Here is a 17751-nt window from a genome sequence, read left to right as displayed (position 1 = left end):
CTGCTAGTCTCACTGTTTGTGCTCCCTTTGGTAGCACAGCTGCATTTCAGGCTGGTGCAGAGCAATTGGGACTGGAGGCTCAAGGAAGTGGAGAAGAGGCTCGGTGGTGAGTCTTTAGTGGCAGTGGCTGGATGTTGATGGTGGACTTCCTGGCAGGCCGAGAGAGACGGTGTGCACTGCAACTCTGCCTGCCTACAAGCAAAGCATCATTTTGTCTTGTGACACCTTAAGATTAACACATTTGTTGTCCTGGCATAAGCTGTTGTGAACCAGAGGTGTGGTCCTCAGTTCCCAGTATAATAATTCAGATTTCTACTCAGTTATGACTTGTTAAAACTGTTTTTCATTAAAGTCATCTGTGTACAGGAACTAAAACATTTATCAAGCCTAATGGCAATGCTGTATTTGGAATGAGAAGGCAGTAGAAACTAGGCTTTTTTGTTTCAATGAGAGTACTGTATTGTGCTTATCGTGTTACTGACAATCTTATACAGGCATAGGCAAACTCTGGCCCTCCAGATGTTTGGGACTACAATTCCCATCATCCCTGACCACTGGTCCTGTTAGCTAGGGATGATGGGAATTGTAGTCCCAAACATCTGGAGGGCCGGAGTTTGCCTATGCCTGATCTTATACATAAAAGAGACTCCGTTCTATGGCCTACAAATACTTAAAGAGGTATCAGTCCAGCAAACTCCCTTGCATTGGGTTTTTGTTTTTTAACTAACGCTTGTGACATTCAATACGTTTTTACGTTTTGGGGAGCTTAGAGAACATCTGGGACAAGGCTTTGGCATTGGATAGGCTGAACCTCAGGCACTCGGAAGAGCCATACTGGTTCAGAACAAAGGCCCACCTAGTCCATCATCTTCCTTTTTTGGTGGCTGGAGGGCAAATGACCTAAGATGAGTGCCGGCTACTGGTGTTTTTAGAAAAGCCTGTCTCTTGCACAAAGATGATTTGGGATTTTTTTCGGGGCAAACATTACCCTTCTCTGCTGAGGAGGGGGAAAAGATACAGTACTGTCGACTTAATGCACTGCATTTTCTGTAGAATAGTTGTGGAATAGCCAGGTGGTGAAACTTGCTTGGTCCAGCTTGATTTAACAACTTCAGAATTATAAATGGCTATTTGTACTATGGAACACAAGCAGCTGGCTCAGGATAGAATTTGGCAAGGCGTAGGTTGTTGCTAATAATATTTCTAAGCTTATCCTTCTCCAGCAGGGCAGGCTTTTCTCCCCTGATACTAACTGTGCTGGAACAAGCGCTGCATTTTGTTGTAGGCTCATGTATATAGATTTATGTCATCCTGTTCTGTGCAATTCCCTTTATTTGGGAGTTGACCTAGTTCTTAAATCCCAGGTTGGTCCACTGGAAGGCATGGCGATACACTTAATTTGTCTTTGCTGAAATGGTGGTGGTGGCGATTGAAAATTGCTAGCAGAATGCATGCTATTATTACTGAGTGATGAGGCATCTCCTATTGGTCTCTCTTAGGGGTTGTGCTCCTGTTGATGCAAAGCAGCAGGCAGGTACAGGAAGAATTGCTTCATTTCCTACAGCTTGCAGTAAAAGACACAGAGACTGACAGTGTGAGAAGACGGTTGCTTTTTTCCTTACTCCATAGGTACATCCCACGACTGGAGGCTGCGCTGTGGGGCTGTCGACCTGTACTTCACGCTGTTTGGCCTCAGCAGGCCTTCCTGCTTGCCGCTGCCAGAACTTGGGCTGGTCCTTAACCTAAAAGAAAAGAAAGCTGTGCTGAATCCTACCATCATTCCTGAGGCGGGGGCAAGTGGTCCGGAACCGCCTAACAATCCAAACAATCTGGGTCAAATAGTTGGCTTCCAAAGCACTGTAAGCAGTTTCCTTATTCTTTCACAGCCACTCACAGTAGTGGAGTTTAACACAATACAAGCAGTTTTCAGGCCTTGCTCTCTAGCCTAGTCTCATGCTTCTATCCTTGACCTTGTACAGCAGATCTGATCTGCTTCCACTTGCTGGGAATATTTGTCTTGAAGTAGTATATGCCTCCTCCCCATCCCCACTTATTCATGAAGCCACAAACAGTTCCTCAATCATATTTCTCAGAGTTAAATTTTGCCCTTTTCTCTTATAATCTGTAAGATTATTTGGGGGGGGGGGGTTCCTCAGCCAGCGACACAGATTTCAGTGGTGTCTGCTTGTGGGGTGAATTTTGCCTCATAGATGAGTGATGGAGGTTATCCTAAACGAGTGAGGCTGTAGCCTTTTAGGGTGACGTTTTTATGTACAGCAAATGAAATATACGCCTCTTAAAAAGGGCTATGCTACTTGTTGGATTATGCAAAGGTATTCAAGCCTGAACCTATCTACTTTTAAGTCACAGTGCAGCACTAAAAATATCCTCCCACCCAATCCCACCTACCCTTATGCTCGCTTAGGCTGGGATCTAATATCCCAAACCTCGGTCTGTAACAAATATAAATCATTGTTTCAAAACGTATTGGTTGCATGGCAGGTCTGGAGGGAAGCATCCTTTTTCACTGAATTTGATAAGAAGACATGAGAACTCCTGTATTCTCAGGAACGATACCAGCTGCTGATACGACAAAGGATACTACTGTATATTATTTGTTTTTCGTGTTCCCAGAAGAATACCATATTTTTTCCGTGAATACAACTAGGTTTTATCCCTAAAAAATAATGTCAAAAATTAGGGGGCGTCTTATACTCTGGGCCATCTCTCCCCCCCCCCATTTTCTTAAATCTGAGCCCCCCAAAATAGGGAGCGTCTCATAGACAGAAAAATACGGTAATTATTGCTGTTTATGTTCCTGTGATTATAACATCTTTTTCTTTTCTTTTTTGGATGTAGAGATTTTAAATCGGGTTTTTAAAATTGCTTCTTTAGGACGATGACCACCTTGCTAAGGAAGCAGCAGTTATCCCCCTACCTCATCAGCAGGGGTTGAAGAGGAAGGCCGACACGCCTCTTGGGTCCCCGCTAGAACCAGGCCAGATACTCGAGAAGAATGAAGACAGTAAAGTCAAACTCAAAATAAGAGTGAGTGAATTATAGGCAGTTGGAGAGGTTACACTGTGCTTTCCTCGGGCCCATGAGTGTCTTGGAGAGACAGTGACCGAAAGTCTTCCATGGCATGATGGGACTCTCCCTGCAAGGGTGAGAAAGGCGGAAGTAGCCAGTCAGCTCCACCCTTAAGCACCTGCTTATACTGCCAGCCCACCCCTGTGGCTGAGGAATCCTGTACCTTTGGAACATGCTTTGCAAAAGGGACAGAACAACAAAGTAAATCCTGGCAATTTGGCAATGGTCTGCCTGAATGCTAACTCAGTTCTCTCTGCATCACAGTGATGGGGAACCACCAGAACCCACTGGTTGTGAATGAGTATCCCACGCCTGGCTACCCATTGTCTGTTACGTTATTTTTAGCAATCGCATCTTAAGAATTGTCATAAGCTGCAGTTTTTATTCTGCCTAACTAGGGGTGCCTAAACCTGGGTAGGATCTGCCTGTTAATATACAGTGGTGGTGTTTTCATGTGTATTTTCTTTTGAATAATTTTCTATAGTAAAACTTGTTCATGCTTCAGAGGCGAGATACATATATATATATAGAGAGAGAGAGAGATCCTTTAGCATTCCTTAACTCTCTTAGTTTTGTTTGTTTTCCCATTGTCACAGTTCTCAAACTCTCAGGAGGAAGAAGAGATTGATATGGACACGGTTCATGACAGCCAAGCGTTCATCTACCATCATTTGAATATGCTGGAAAGACCATCAACGCCAGGTAAGTTAAACTCAGTTCATAAGCAGTTCATAATGCAGTTCATAAGCAGTTCATAAGCGCCATATTCCTCCTAGGTATAGCTCTCAACACTCCCATTGCCCTATAGCTCATGCGGTCTTCTAGCTTGGTTAAATTCAAGCTGAGAATTTGATCTCATGCAGAAGGTGTGAATGGGTTGTATGTGGTTGAAATTGCTGCATTCCCAGTATCGCCCACTCATCTAATACAACCCAGCTTCATATTCCTACTCTCTGGGAGGTTAGAACATGTGGCAAGGAGCAGAGCTTTGACAACTAAGTTAAATGTCCAGCACTGCTTGGATTCAAAAGCGTGTCTTTAATACAAGTATCTTGTTAATTCCATTTCCTAATTTGTCAAGTGACAAAAGGTCACCTTATTCACCTCACCTGAACGATCTGCAAATGAATTGAGTTTTTGTCACGAAGACCCAAAAGTGGCCTCTGGGATGCCTATGACTTTCCAGATTTGACAAGTTTCCAGCTATGACTAGTGTTTTTCCTGTTCTTAAGCCAGTTTTCTAGCACACTCTTGTACTGTTTCCATTGGGTTCTTTTTAAAATAATAATAATAATGATGATTGTTTTATTTTGCTAAGAATACTTAGCACATTTCATTCTGGGAAGTCTTAAACACAGTTTCCTACATCGACAGAGCTTCCTTTATCTCTGATGCTTTGTGGCCACATATTGACTGGCTTTCCCTCAGGCCCTTATAACATAGTGGACCATTGTAACTTTCAAGCTACGTGCGGCCTCTGCGATTTTTACTTGAAGCTTCCGATCATCTCAAGGTTGCAGAGAGGGCATGGGGTCAGTATCTTAAAAGCTCTTAAGAGATGCATCAGAACCAAAATCCAAAACTTGAGGGGAGATTTCCAGACATACCCAGATTGTTCCCTGAAAGTGGAATGTCAAATAAGTGACAGGGTTTTAAAGTTGTGAGTTTTGTGAAAGGGTGTTAGTGATCAGATATTTAAACTGTAGTGTAACAGGGCAGCCCATGTAGTCCTTTTTGAAGCCTTACTAGTGGAGCTGTATTGCCAGTTTCCATGTTCAGTTCTTATGCTTGTGGATACAAATGGGGATGTTGCTGTCTTGTAGTGTGAGAGTGGTCCCAACAAGATGTGGCAAGAGTCCAGGCAGCATGTGCTCAAGGTGGTTCTTCATGCCTAACAATGCATTTTTTATTTTTAAGTGACGTTGCCTGTGCACTTTGCCCCATGGTGTATTTTGAATCTGTTACCAGGGTTTATTTCCTGGCTTATCCCAGAGAACCGAGGGCATGTTCTAATTTTGTTGTTGTTGTTCAGTCGTTCAGTCGTGTCCGACTCTTCGTGACCCCATGGACCAGAGCACGCCAGGCACTCCTATCCTCCACTGCCTCACGCAGTTTGGCCAAACTCATGTCAGTCGCTTCGAGAACACTGTCCAACCATCTCATCCTCTGTCGTCCCCTTCTCCTTGTGCCCTCCATCTTTCCCAACATCAGGGTCTTTTCCAGGGAGTCTTCTCATGGGGTGGCCAAAGTACTGGAGCCTCAACTTCAGGATCTGCCCTTCCAGTGAGCACCCAGGGCTGATTTCTTTAAGGATGGATAAGTTTGATCTTTTTGCAGTCCATGGGACTCTGAGTGGTTCTAATACCACTCAGCAATCCTCAAAACGGTCCTGTGAGGTTGGTTTTGCTGGGAATGTGACTTGCTCTTTGGTAGCTGGGTGGGAGGATTTGAAATTTGGTCTCTGGTGGCTAATCCCAGTGGCCCGCTGTCCACACTGTGCTAAGTGAGACTTGGCATGTGATCCAGGCCACACTCCTATCTTGAGGTGGTGAGTTCCGAAGTTCATTTCAGAGAATGGGCTGCAACACAGATTCTGATTATATCTGGAAGATTCAGAAAACGTGCTTTTTTATAATAATAAAAAACACACAACAACAACCATGCAGTACTGGCCATTACTGTTCCCACCCGCCTTTACGTTTGGTATAGCATTGCACCCACTAGGTAGCCCTGAAAATAATAATAGAACCATGTGCTAAGGTTTTAAATCAAATATCCAATAAACATGAGCCGATACGATCATAGGAGTTTTAATTTAAATATTATATAATTAAAAACAGCAATTATTGCTCCGTGGGATAATAATATAATGAGGTTTCCAGCAACGAAACAAGCCTATGAATGTAGTCCATATTTATAGCTCTTCCCTAGGATTTCGTAATACTGGTTTTGTGCTATTCTTATACACCCTAATGGGGGGTATAAAGTTATAAACAAGAAATTCTGGATAATGGTGCCAGGAAGTTAACAGATGTTTCTTAAGGGACCCTTGTATCAGCAGCTGCACACTCTGGATCGTTCTGCGTCAAATTTACTGGGATGTTAGTGGGTGCGGTTCAGTATCTGTGGAGTCCTGGCCAGTATGCATATAAAATCTGCATCAGGCAAGGAAGCTATTTTTAGGATTCACATGTGCTCTGGATGACCACCGAGCACTGCAAGGCAACTTCTTACCTGTCAAAGCGAACCTATTCTGACTCTCCTTCAAACTTTAAAGACGAGAGTATATTCCAGACTTGCAGAATCTACTTATTTTTTATTTATGAACCCGAAAGCTCACCAGCTGGAGCCATGTGCAAGATAATGGGGTAGGGACAAGCTTGCAGAATTAAGGCATAGCCCAGGAATTTGTTCTCAGTACCAGAACTGAGCTCACAGCCCTGCTACACACAGCTCCACATACAGTTTAATTCACCCCAACCAACTTTCTTCATCTGAGCAGCCTAATTTAGAAGGGGGAGTGAAGCTTTTTGTTGATGCTGGTGCTAAAAAAATCTGATCGTTTGAGTCCTTGCTTATCTCCTGCAAATTGCTCAGATCCACTGATAGACCCTGAAACACGTTCTACCCACTTCTAACTACTACTTCTTCTTTTAAGCAACAGTGTGCTGCTCTTTCCAGAAAGGTTTAGGATTTGAGAATGTTTTTTGAAGATTCGGAGCTGAAGCTTCTGCGTTCGTAAGATTGTATGTCACTTATACTGACTGCTTCAGCGCTAGAGGAATACAGAGGCAGCTGGCTGTAGTGTCTTATGTCTGAAACATTGCCAGCCCCCCAAGGCTTTTTGGGCTCTGCCTTGCAAACTGTCCTTTAAAAGAAAGAAAGAAAGCTCCCGCAGGTTCTCCCCAGGTCTCCAGCTGCAATGCTGTGATTCAGTGGGGTTTGTCCTAGAATTGTAAGCAACAGCAAAGCTATATCTGGTGAGCTTTCTGCCTCTTCCATATTATAGAGCAGTTCAGGAGTTATTGGAAACCTTTGTCTTCCAGTTCTCAGTCTCCTGATAGTAGGTACTGAGGGGACACGGAATCAAGGAGGGCAGAACTTCCTGATTCTTGAGTACTTCTCTAACCAAGTCTTCACTGAAGGAAGACAGTAGAGGGTGTTTTGGGGAGTTTCTAGCATCTTTGGGGAATGAGCAGACTCACAAAACCTTGCGGATCGTGTAGAAGATTGTTCTGTGAAAGCTCTCTTTCCCATCACACTGCTGCGATTAGAGCAGAGGGAGCTGCCTCTGTCTCAGTTTTTCTGAGAGTGTGGGGTTTTTGTGTGTGTGTACCTTATCATCATGGGACATGGGTGGCGCTGTGGGTTAAACCACAGAGCCTAGGGCTTGCCAATCAGAAGGTCGGCAGTTCGAATCCCCGCGACGGGGTAAGCTCCCGTTGCTCGGTCCCTGCTCCTGCCAACTTAGCAGTTGGAAAGCACACCAGTGCAAGTAGATAAATAGGTACCACTCTGGCGGGAAGGTAAACGGTGTTTCCGTGCGCTGCTCTGGTTCGCCAGAAGCGGCTTAGTCATGCTGGCTACATGACCCGGAAGGTGTACGCCGGCTCCCTCGGCCAGTAACGCGAGATGAGCGCCGCAACCCCAGTCAGACACAACTGGACCTAATGGTCAGGGGTCCCTTTACCTTTACCTTATCATCAAACTGATTCATAGGGCTGGGCCAGAGGGAGCTTTTGGGGTTGATCAGGAGTGGGACCAGATAAGCCCCCTTCACCTGCTGTTGATACTTCACAAAGCCATTCTTGCACTTAGCGTGTAAATGGTTTCTCTTGGGAGTTCAGCCCTGAGTTGCAAAAAGGTGTGTGAATACACACAAAGAGAGAGAGAGAGAGAGATGTATAATTTAAGAGGAAGGACTGAGTAAGAGGTCAGATGACTCAGCCCAGATGACTGAACATTGCGGCCTGTTTTTTAATCAATCTCTTAATCGATTCAGTGTGTAATCCTGATTAATCAGATAGAAGCTGGACCGATAGATACAAATTCACAAGTACTCATTGAAAACTGCCGGTGGCAAACACTAACTTAAATTCTCTTCTAAGGAATGCCTCTTATGAAATGATGCCTATTATGGCACATGTGGACAGTACCTAAAAAGAGAAAGCATGCTTCTTGCTTCAGAGCCGCTGTTTTTATCCGTGTGTAAATAATAACCATCCTTGCAGATAGCTGAAATCAATTGACAAAAAAACCTCAGTTGACCAGCTGAGTTGTTTTATTAAGCGATGAGCCTTAGCCTAATAAACAAACAAATACATCATTTCCAAAATGATAGTGGTAAGTGTTTCAACACTTATAAATAAATCTCGTTTTATATCAAATCTTCATTGTGGCTTTAAGAAAGGCTGGGTGGGGTGATCCCTCCCTCTCTTCTTTTTGGTCCATGTTAATTCGTTTTCAAGCTGTTTCTGTTCTGTCATCACTTCATGGAAAATGGATACTGTAGCTTCAGGCAAAGAGCCAACAGTAGAGTTCCTAATTCTTATTAATGAAGAAGTGTTTTTTTTACAAGCCTGTAACATTTTTTTCCCCTTTACAAAAGAAACCCCGGATTCTTCAAAAAGCAAAGGAAAAAATGCCCCTTGTTGTCTGTCTGTCCACTCTGATGTTGGCCCGTTAATTATAACTCTGCCCTAAGCGCAGTAGCTTTGAAGGCATCAGAACAAGCCCTTTTAAAGTCTCTGATGTCATCCAGGATCTGACTTCTAATATGAAAAGCAGATTTTATTTGCTATTAAATCTTCAAAAACAGTAGGGAGTGTTCCACCCTCTGCCTTGCAGGGATCAAAAGAACCCAAAGGCCAGGCTGTATTCTCATCTTAATTGAGAGCTCCAGCTTTTAGGTCATGTTGCAGATTGTAGGATTGTATGCATTTCATAGCTCATGTTTGAGCACCGTTAGCTTGGAAGACTTAGCATTATTTAAGATTTTATCCTTTTCATACTTAGGAATTAATCTTTATCCTGGCCTTTGTCCAAGGACACAGGACAGCATACATGATCCCCACACCTTCCCATTTATCCCCACAACTGCCTTGTGAGGCAGGCTAGCCTGAGAGTAACTAAAGCACCATCATCTATTGAGCTTCATAGCTGAGTTAGGGGTTTGAAGACAGGTGTCTCCGATTAAACCCAAAACCCTGTTGATTGCACCAGTCTAAATAATACTCTATTGTGCCACCAGTGCGCATGGTGCTGTATGAGTTGTGTTGGCACGTTGAGAGTCCCCGAGGGCGAGGATGTTGCAGTCTGAAATGGACAGTAGAGAAACAACAGTGAGAGAGATGGACAGACAAGAGGTAGAGAAGAAAGAATGCGGGCAAATGCCAATCCACGTACAGGAAGGAGCTGTTTTAGGAGCATCCAGTATGTGCACGACTGCACACCGAACCCAGAAGTGAGCCAAAAGCGTCGCAAAAAGGGCAGAACGGGGGGGGGGGGGGTTGCAGGCATTTTCAGTGGTGCATCAGATATATGTGATTTTACTTAAACATGCAGTGCCCTAGAACGTAAACCCTGCATAAATTGGAAGTTGCCTGTACTGAAAACTTCCAGTTGGGAACGAGGGTAAACCATATGGTGGGTGAAGGTCAGACTATTTGCACTTGGCTTCAAACAGTGTGCATTGCAAGGAAACTTAAGAGCCTTGACATACATACAAGCAAACACACACCCCAATCTACTTCCTGGTGCATTATGATGTCTGAATCCACACTATCTTCAGGATTGATTTATTACTTCAGTGTTTTTCAACCTTTTTTGGGCAAAGGCACACTTGTTTCATGAAAAAAATCACGAGGCACACCACCATTAGAAAATGTTAAAAAAATTAACTCTGTGCCTATATTGACTATATATAAAGTAATTTTCCCACGGCACACCAGGCAACATCTCGCGGCACACTAGTGTGCCGCGGAACAGTGGTTGAAAAACACTGAATTACTTAGTGTGCTGGCCCCAAGGGTTTGTCTGTGAAGCGAGGTCCAAGTCCAGTCCTGGGTCTAGGGGTCCAAAGGAGGTCAGTCCGGCGGGGAGCGAGGCAGGGAGCAGGTCGAGGTCCAAGGCAGATTCAGGCACAAGGTTGCAGGTTGAGCACACGCTTGCAACTAAGTTGCTCACGCAACTTGGGCTGGGTCTGGCTGGCTTTTATCTGGCCCTATGCTTAGGGCGGCCCCGATCCTCCGGAGACTCGCCTCTCCTCCGGGCCTGGAGGCGAGCACTCCTCCTGCAGGCGCTTAACTCCCTTCGCCTCTCTGCCCTGAGCCTCTGTAGCTCAGGAGAGGCTGGTGGGTTACTGGACCCAGGGGCTGCCTCAGCTTCCTCTGAAGAGGCTGGGAGTGGAGCACCTGCAGGCAATGGGTCCTCCCTCCCATCAGGAGCCAGAGCAGACTCTGCTGATGCCTGCACCTGGGGATCCAGCACAGGTGGGGATCCTTCAGGCTCAAGCCCTGGCCCCGGCTCAGCTGGTTCTGGAGGCGGGGAATCCTGTGCAGGCTGGGATCCCTCAGGTTCAGCATCAGAGTCTGACTCCCAGGCCATCACACTCCAGTTGTTGCAGTAATGCTAAAATGTGATAGCTTGGATTGCAGGGTCAGTGTAAGCACCACCAGCAACAGTCCTCAGCCAGCCCCAGAATCAAGGGAAATTGTGGTAAATCCTACAGGGTCCCCCTTCTCTGCTTTTATTTTTATTTTGTGTGTGTGTAGTGGCTTACAGTGTCAGGTCTATGGGAAGCACTTGGCCTTATCCCCAGGGAGAGCCGTCCCTCTCTGATTCTAAACATCTGTTTCACAGTGGAACTAATAATTACGTTGGCCTCTGAACATCCAAAACCAGAGGAAGGTGCCAAGTGAATAGGCTAGTATAATGCACGTTCTCTTCCAAGAAATATTAGTAATCACTTCAAAAGCAAACTCAGAAGGACCTCACCCCTCTGCGGTTGGTTCAGCCAGTTACTGAGAGAGCCTGATTCAGTCCCTCGGGCCGTGAGGAGAGCAGAGTACCCTTGCGGACAGCAGGGCATGCACTGCCAGTGCTTTCTCTCCAGAACAATATGAAGGCGCAAGTTGTGATTGAACACACAGAGAATGGTGGGTGATAAAGTGGAACAGTTTATGCATGTTGGGAAGCAGGATGCCAAGGCCCAGGGTTTATAAGCAACCTTGGAAATACATTTGAGGCAGAAAGTGGACTTCCGATGAGGGAGTAGAAGCATAAGGCAATTGGTGCCAACTCTGTCTGACGGGCATGTTCATTTTTCTGACTATAGCTTCATCCTCAGTGGGTTAACGGAACTTCAAAAGAAAAGGGATTGAGCTTTGTGGATGGTGAATGCTCACATCCTAGTGAGGCTTTAATACTGATGATTTATGTATCTTGAGCAGTTCTGGGCAGTTCTGGGCATCAGCTGTGAACCTTTCATCTCACACATGTCTGTTGTGGAAGGGCTGTAGCTCAGTGGCAGAGTATCTATCTCCTTTGCAGGCAGAAGGTTCCAGGTTCAATCCTTAGCATCTCCAGGTGGGACTGGGATTGCCCCCCATCTGAAACTTGGGAGATCTGCTGCCAGCCAGTGTAGACAGCACTGAGCCAGATGTGCCAATGGTCTAACTTAGAGTAAGGCAGTTGCTATATCTATTTTGCGTTCTGCTCCATGTATTTTTGTAAATTTATTTTTTTAGATGTGGTGTTAATAAACAGGTGAGGGGGAGCAGAAAGGCAAAGCCTCCCCCTCCCCCCATCACTGTTTCAGTTGCTTTCCATCTTGTGGAAATCAGTTCTGTGCAGTGGGGAACCTTTTGTGCCCTTGGAGGCCCTGTTGTAGTACAAAACATCTGAGCTGCCTGTTTTTCAATCCCTGGAATTAACAAAGAGGGATAATGTTTTAAACAAGTTTTATTTTTATTTGCCTCGCGTGTGTTTTGTTCCTCTATTAAATGCACACGTATTGTGGCATCATTTGAAATCTGATGCATTCATTAGTGGAAGATTTAAAACCATGGTAGTAACCGAGAATTTCAGCCCCAGTTTTCAACTCTGAAGCTTACGATATTGTGTTTCCTCAAGGCAAAAACTGCAAAACCTGGGGTTCACCTTCCTTTGTATTATGGAAGATGGTTGAGAGGTAACATAGAAGTGCTTTGTACAAGTTAGTTAGGCTGCAGTCCTAAACTGACTTTCCTGGGAAAAAGACCCACTGAACACATTATAAGCTACTTCTCTGAAAAGTTACATGATTGTTTAGGAACTTAAAAAAAAAAGAGTTTCTTTATGATTGTGGCAACTTGGAGGTCTTCGTTTAAACTTCAGTATATCCCTGGGTTTGTCTGCTCTCACATATTCCCCATTGTGTTATTTCCTTTTGATAGGCTGCAAAGTTCATTTTCTACTTCTGCATTTGGTTTCTAAAACTTGTGTTTTGAAATGACTCTGAAATCTGGTATGGTTTCAGAGTGTGTTAGATGTGTGTACCCAAATCATCAGGGGTGCACTTTTTATGTTCACGCAATGAATTGTGGATGACAGTTTCATAGTTACAACGTAAGCCTGTAATGCAGAAGCTGTAATTATGTGGTCAGAGGCTTGTCTGGGAATAGAACAAGTCAAGAAATCCAGCACATTAAAGAGATGGTAATGCTGAAGAGACAATATAGTTGAGATTCCTAGGGAGACCTTTGCTAAGTTGTTGTTGTTGTTGTTGTTTTTGGTGGAGATTTTTTTTTTAAACTTTTCTTCATATAATACAATAAAAACAATCAGAAAAATAAAAAGACCAAAGAAAGAGAAAAGAAAGTACACAAAGCTCTTTCTCAAAGGTAGATATTAACCCTTTTCTGACACAGAAGTGGATGAACCCTCCCACTCTCATCTGGGAGCTTCCCTTTCTTCTCCCAGCCTCCCACCCTGGAAGATCTTCCCTTCCCTGCCTCTCTCACACAGGTTATTTCATCCATCACGTTCCTGTGCATACCTTCATTGACCCAGAATAGAGAACATCAAAAAACAAAACAAAAACAAAACATAAGCAAGAGCAAAATTAATAAAGGAAGAAATTAAATGAGAAAAGACAGGGAGAAAAAGATAATGAAAAAGGAAGGTAAAAGGTAAAGAGGACTTCAGATTCTCTATATGTCAATTATGTATACAGTTGTGCCTTGGAATTTGAACAGCTTAGTTGCTGAACGTTTTGGCTCCCGAACGATCGAAAACTGGAAGTGATTTTTCCGGTTTTTTAATATTCTTTTAGAAGCCGAATGTCCAGCAGGGCTTCCGCAGCTTCCGATTGGCTACAGGAGCTTCCTGCAGCCAATCGGAAGCAGCGCCTTGGAAGTCGAACAGACTTCTGGAAGGGATTTCGTTCAACTTCCAAGGTACCGGTACGTCTGTCTAAAGATTATTCAGTGTTCACTCCAGGATGCTATCCAGCTGTTCCTTGATCTGCTTGCCAATGTTTTCCCAATCTTTGACCCCAGACACCTTCATTTTCCTTTCCACACAAAAAGTCAAAAGGGGACTCTCCAGTTACTATTACTGCTAAATGTCAAGAATAGTTTTCCTCCAATCCGGTATAACAACTTTATCTCCCCAAAATCCCAACATCCATTATTTTTTGTTTTGTTTGAAGCAGCTATACCCCACCCTTTAGCCCAGAAGACTCCCAGAGCAGCCTATAAAAATTGGGGGTAAGACAGCTCCTGCCCTAAAACAGGTTCCACACATGGGGTGCCACCACAGAGAGAGCCTTCATTTCTGCTATCCATGAAAGGAAAATAGTTAGGAACCTCAGAAGTCCCCAAAAGCTGTAGCAGATGTGTCTGTGGTCAGGAGCTGAATGAGGTCCACATGTTGTCCTTCCCTGGGATGCACAGGGAAGGTAAAGGGGTATTTGGAGCAGTTGCTTTTAATAACTTTGCAGAATTGTGACCTAAAGTTCAAGGCAGGGGTGGCGAGCCTGCATGCCAGATCCAACCTACAGATTGGGCTCCTCTCACCTTGGAAAAGTAGTGTCTCGTTTCCCTTTGTTTCCTGAGCTTCTCTGAGCACTTCCTCCTGTTTTCTGAGGTTTTTTTTTCTTCTTACAATGGTGGGATGCCAGAGGGAGAAGAGGCATTTTTTGAAGATAAAAAGAGGGCTTTTCTCCCCATTTTTTGCACCCCATGGCATTGAAAGAAATATCTCCTAACACTACCACTGCTGGGGGCGTGGGGGTGGGTGGGAATGGGACAAAAATAGTTGTTGGGTGGACACCCGCCCACCCCATTCCTTTGCTGATTGTCAGAAGAGGAAGTGGATTCTATGTGCCTGTCCACCTGAATGCGTGGAAACTATGGTTTGCGTGTGCGCGATGCATTTGTGGTATGTATGTGTGTGATTTGAACGCGTTGAGCATGTGTACATGCGTGAGTGACTTAAGTATTCTTTGGCTATGCCTGTGTCTGGCAAGTGGCCTCCAAATGGTTGGCCAACTCTCAGTGTAGCCCTCAGACCGAGAAAGCTTGGCCACCTCTGGTTTAGGGAGCTCCTCTTTGGGTTAAGCAAACACTTTCTTAACTTGGATTAGACGCTCAGAAAGTTTGTACATAATCACCAGCATGCACTGTTGCTGTGAAAGAAAAGAGCTGGTGTGATGCATTAGTCCAGGGTCAAGAGGACAAATGATATTTGTGTTGGAGGCATAAATGAAGATACTGAACTCATGTGAGGAAGAAGGATCAACTACTAAGCTGTGCATGCTGGGGGCAAATTTTAGAACAGTAGATCCCTGCAATCTTTTGTATGACTCCTGTTTATCTCAGTAAGAGATAAGTTATCTTCTGGTGTGTGGGATTTAGGCCACAATCGATTTGTTCTAGAGTAGTCCCAACGATATTTGTATTGAGGCAGACTGGGCATAAATCGGCCAAAGACTGTGACCTTCATGGATGTAGTTCAGCGCCTTCCTGTGTCCCATCTTCCTGCCCCTCCCCCTCTTTTTTCCTGTTCAGATATTTATTCTTCCAAAATAATTGTTGGCCCCATTTCGAGAGGGAACTATTGCCACCCATTTCCCTGTTTAACATGTTGCAGTTCTCAACAGTGGAAATAAATTTTCTTTCCCCCCTCAAACGCCCCGCGCACCAAATCTTGAATGATGTTTAAGTTTCCTTTTCCATTCAGACTGTCGTTCAAAAGCCACTGCTCCAGGCTCTCTCTGTATATTCAGACTCTGTGTGGGTGCTTTGGCTATCGTTACTTGGATCATCTTTGGCTCAGAGAGTTGGTGTGAGACAGTAAACAGGATGTTGGACTCTGGAAGATTCGGGCTCTTGCCGACCTCAGGTTCCCATCTGTAAAAAGGGGTATATTTTTCAAAAGAAACCAGTTTACCTACCTTTTCTTTAGCAACTGATTTCTCTAGCCCAGTAATGTGTACCTTTTGGTTGATAACCATTATTCAGGTTATGAGTCAGAGGTGCTTATCAGCATTGCTTTCCAGAGTCCTTTACTCAAGATGCTATAGGCCTGATATCATCCACATACAACTGTATGCACTCTGTTGACAAGCAATAGGCCCACCCCCATGCTACTTATTTATCTTCAATTGTCTAAGGTTGGCAATGGCTTCTTAAGAATCAGTTCTAGCATTTAGAAAGCTACATAGACAGTCATATGATGTGATTTCAAAGCGACCCTTACGATTTCAGAGATGCTGTAGCATCTCTTGCAAAAACGTCCTCAAACACTTTGCCATCTCCAAAGCACCACAGGTAAAGAAGCCTGCGGCGGGAAAACCTGCAAAGCTTGGATATAATAATGCACGTGGTCCCCCAGAGCTTCAGAACGGCAAATTCTGCAAATTCTCTGTTTTGTGTTGTTCTGCAATGGAACGTCTGCCTTTCTGTTTCAGGCAAAGAACAGTCATCGCAAGAGCTAAGCATGTTGCCGATTCCTGTGCCTACACTGCCCGGTTTTACAAAAGAGTCCAGCTCTTCCAAGCACAGCGAGCACCACCACCACCACAAGAAGAAGAAGAAGAAACACAAGCACAAACACAAGCACAAGCACAAGCACGACACCAAAGAGAAAGAGAAAGAGCCTTTCACCTTCTCCAACAGCCCTGCCAGCGGGCGTTCCATTCGCTCGCCATCCCTGTCAGACTGAAGCAAGCTACTCCAGAGTTGGCAGAGCACATGGAAGCAGTGTGCATGCTACCGTTGCTTTATGATTAAGCGCATGTCACTGCGGTGGCTCAGAAGGCATGTTCAGATTGAAATCCCTTGGTATCTGTTGTCCAGCCGCAACCATGCATGAACCCCGTGATCGTTCACCGTGCAACCAACCTTACATTTGCAAAAAGAGAAGCAACTCATTTCAGATGCAAATGTTGCCTGTCCACAGCCCGGGAGTGGCTATCCGTGTATCTTGCCAGAACGAACTATATTTTAAACGTTTTGATAGCTGTCGTGAAGTGAAGTGTGTGTTAAACATAAGCTGAATGCCAAACTTGGAAAAGCTGGGGTTCACTGTACAGTGTTCTATAACATAATGTAAGACTTCCTGAGGCTTTTGTACAATCTCTTTTCCACATATTTAACCATCGCTCTGTGTGTTGTTGTTTTTTAAAGCCTAGAATGTTGCATACTCCGTTAAAAGCTTCATTTTTTTAAAAAAGATGTCTGGCATTTTTGAAACACGTTTGAGCAGAGCATTCAGCAATCCTTTTCCTTAACTGTTCATCGCAAGGGGGAAATGCTACTGTGTACACATGTCACTGTGCCCTCTAATCAGAATTGTGTATAATGAAGTTCATGCAAAAGCAAATCCTTAAAAAGTGGGAAAGGATACTTTCCCCCCATAGAATCTCAATTAGAAACACTCCTCGGGGTGAAATAGTTGCTACAAAACTTCTTGAACTCTTCTGATTTCTAGTAAACTTGTTTAGAAACTCAGTTTTTTTTTAAAAAAAGAAGAAGTATTTTTAAATGTACAGTGAGTGAACTCAAACATGAAACTGTGACAGGCTGCTTTATTACATAAAACAATAATATCCAAGTATTTCATTGCTGAGCTTAATTATGTGAAATGGGACTGCTTTTTAAAAACATTTTTATTTAATTTCTATGTTTTGTTGGTGCTTCCCTTCTTCCCCCAGTTTCCTATAATATTTTGAGTTGTTTCCCCTACCAGTCTTTAGGTTAAGATTCCTTTAAAAAGACAACAACAAATTGTGTGCACAGATACTTTTAGTTACTTAGCTTATTGATAGTGGAAAGAGACAATTCTGATCCGTGAGAAGATACTTAATGAGAGGGACCCAATAAGGATTTTTTAAAGAGAAGGTAATTAGTTAATAAAAAATGCTTTTATACAATCTGCTGTTGAGTATCGCATATTCTTCCTGTGTATAATAATCAGCATAAAACAAGAGGCAATCTATGCCCCTGTCAAAATGGGGGGCATAGGAGGCTCACAACCACCTCAGTGAGGACTGAGCATGCTCAGTGAGCATAAGAAGATGTTGGGGACCAAATGGGAGAGGGGAAGAACTGGGTCCTTGTACAGAAGCACTGCAAACTGCAGGATTTTGTTACAGGGCCCCACTAAACGAAACATTAA

At 44.0% G+C, this 17751-nt stretch overlaps 1 protein-coding gene across 1 annotated transcript in view; it reads left to right on the top strand.

Moving 5' to 3' along the window:
* Nucleotides 1–17468, top strand: part of TAF2 (TATA-box binding protein associated factor 2) — a 63217-nt gene extending 45749 nt beyond the window's left edge. The window contains exons 23-26 of the mRNA XM_033155791.1: nt 1630–1859; nt 2896–3048; nt 3687–3792; nt 16043–17468. Of these exons, the coding sequence (XP_033011682.1) occupies nt 1630–1859; nt 2896–3048; nt 3687–3792; nt 16043–16296 (743 nt within the window). The 3' untranslated portion in view covers nt 16297–17468. The remainder of the gene's footprint in view (nt 1–1629; nt 1860–2895; nt 3049–3686; nt 3793–16042) is intronic.
* Nucleotides 17469–17751: the final 283 nt, after the last annotated feature.

Source organism: Lacerta agilis, chromosome 7, assembly GCF_009819535.1.
Source record: "Lacerta agilis isolate rLacAgi1 chromosome 7, rLacAgi1.pri, whole genome shotgun sequence".
NCBI classification, from domain to species: Eukaryota; Metazoa; Chordata; class Lepidosauria; order Squamata; family Lacertidae; genus Lacerta; species Lacerta agilis.
Note: the sequence above shows the minus strand (reverse complement) of the source record. Positions and strands in the feature narration are given on the sequence as shown.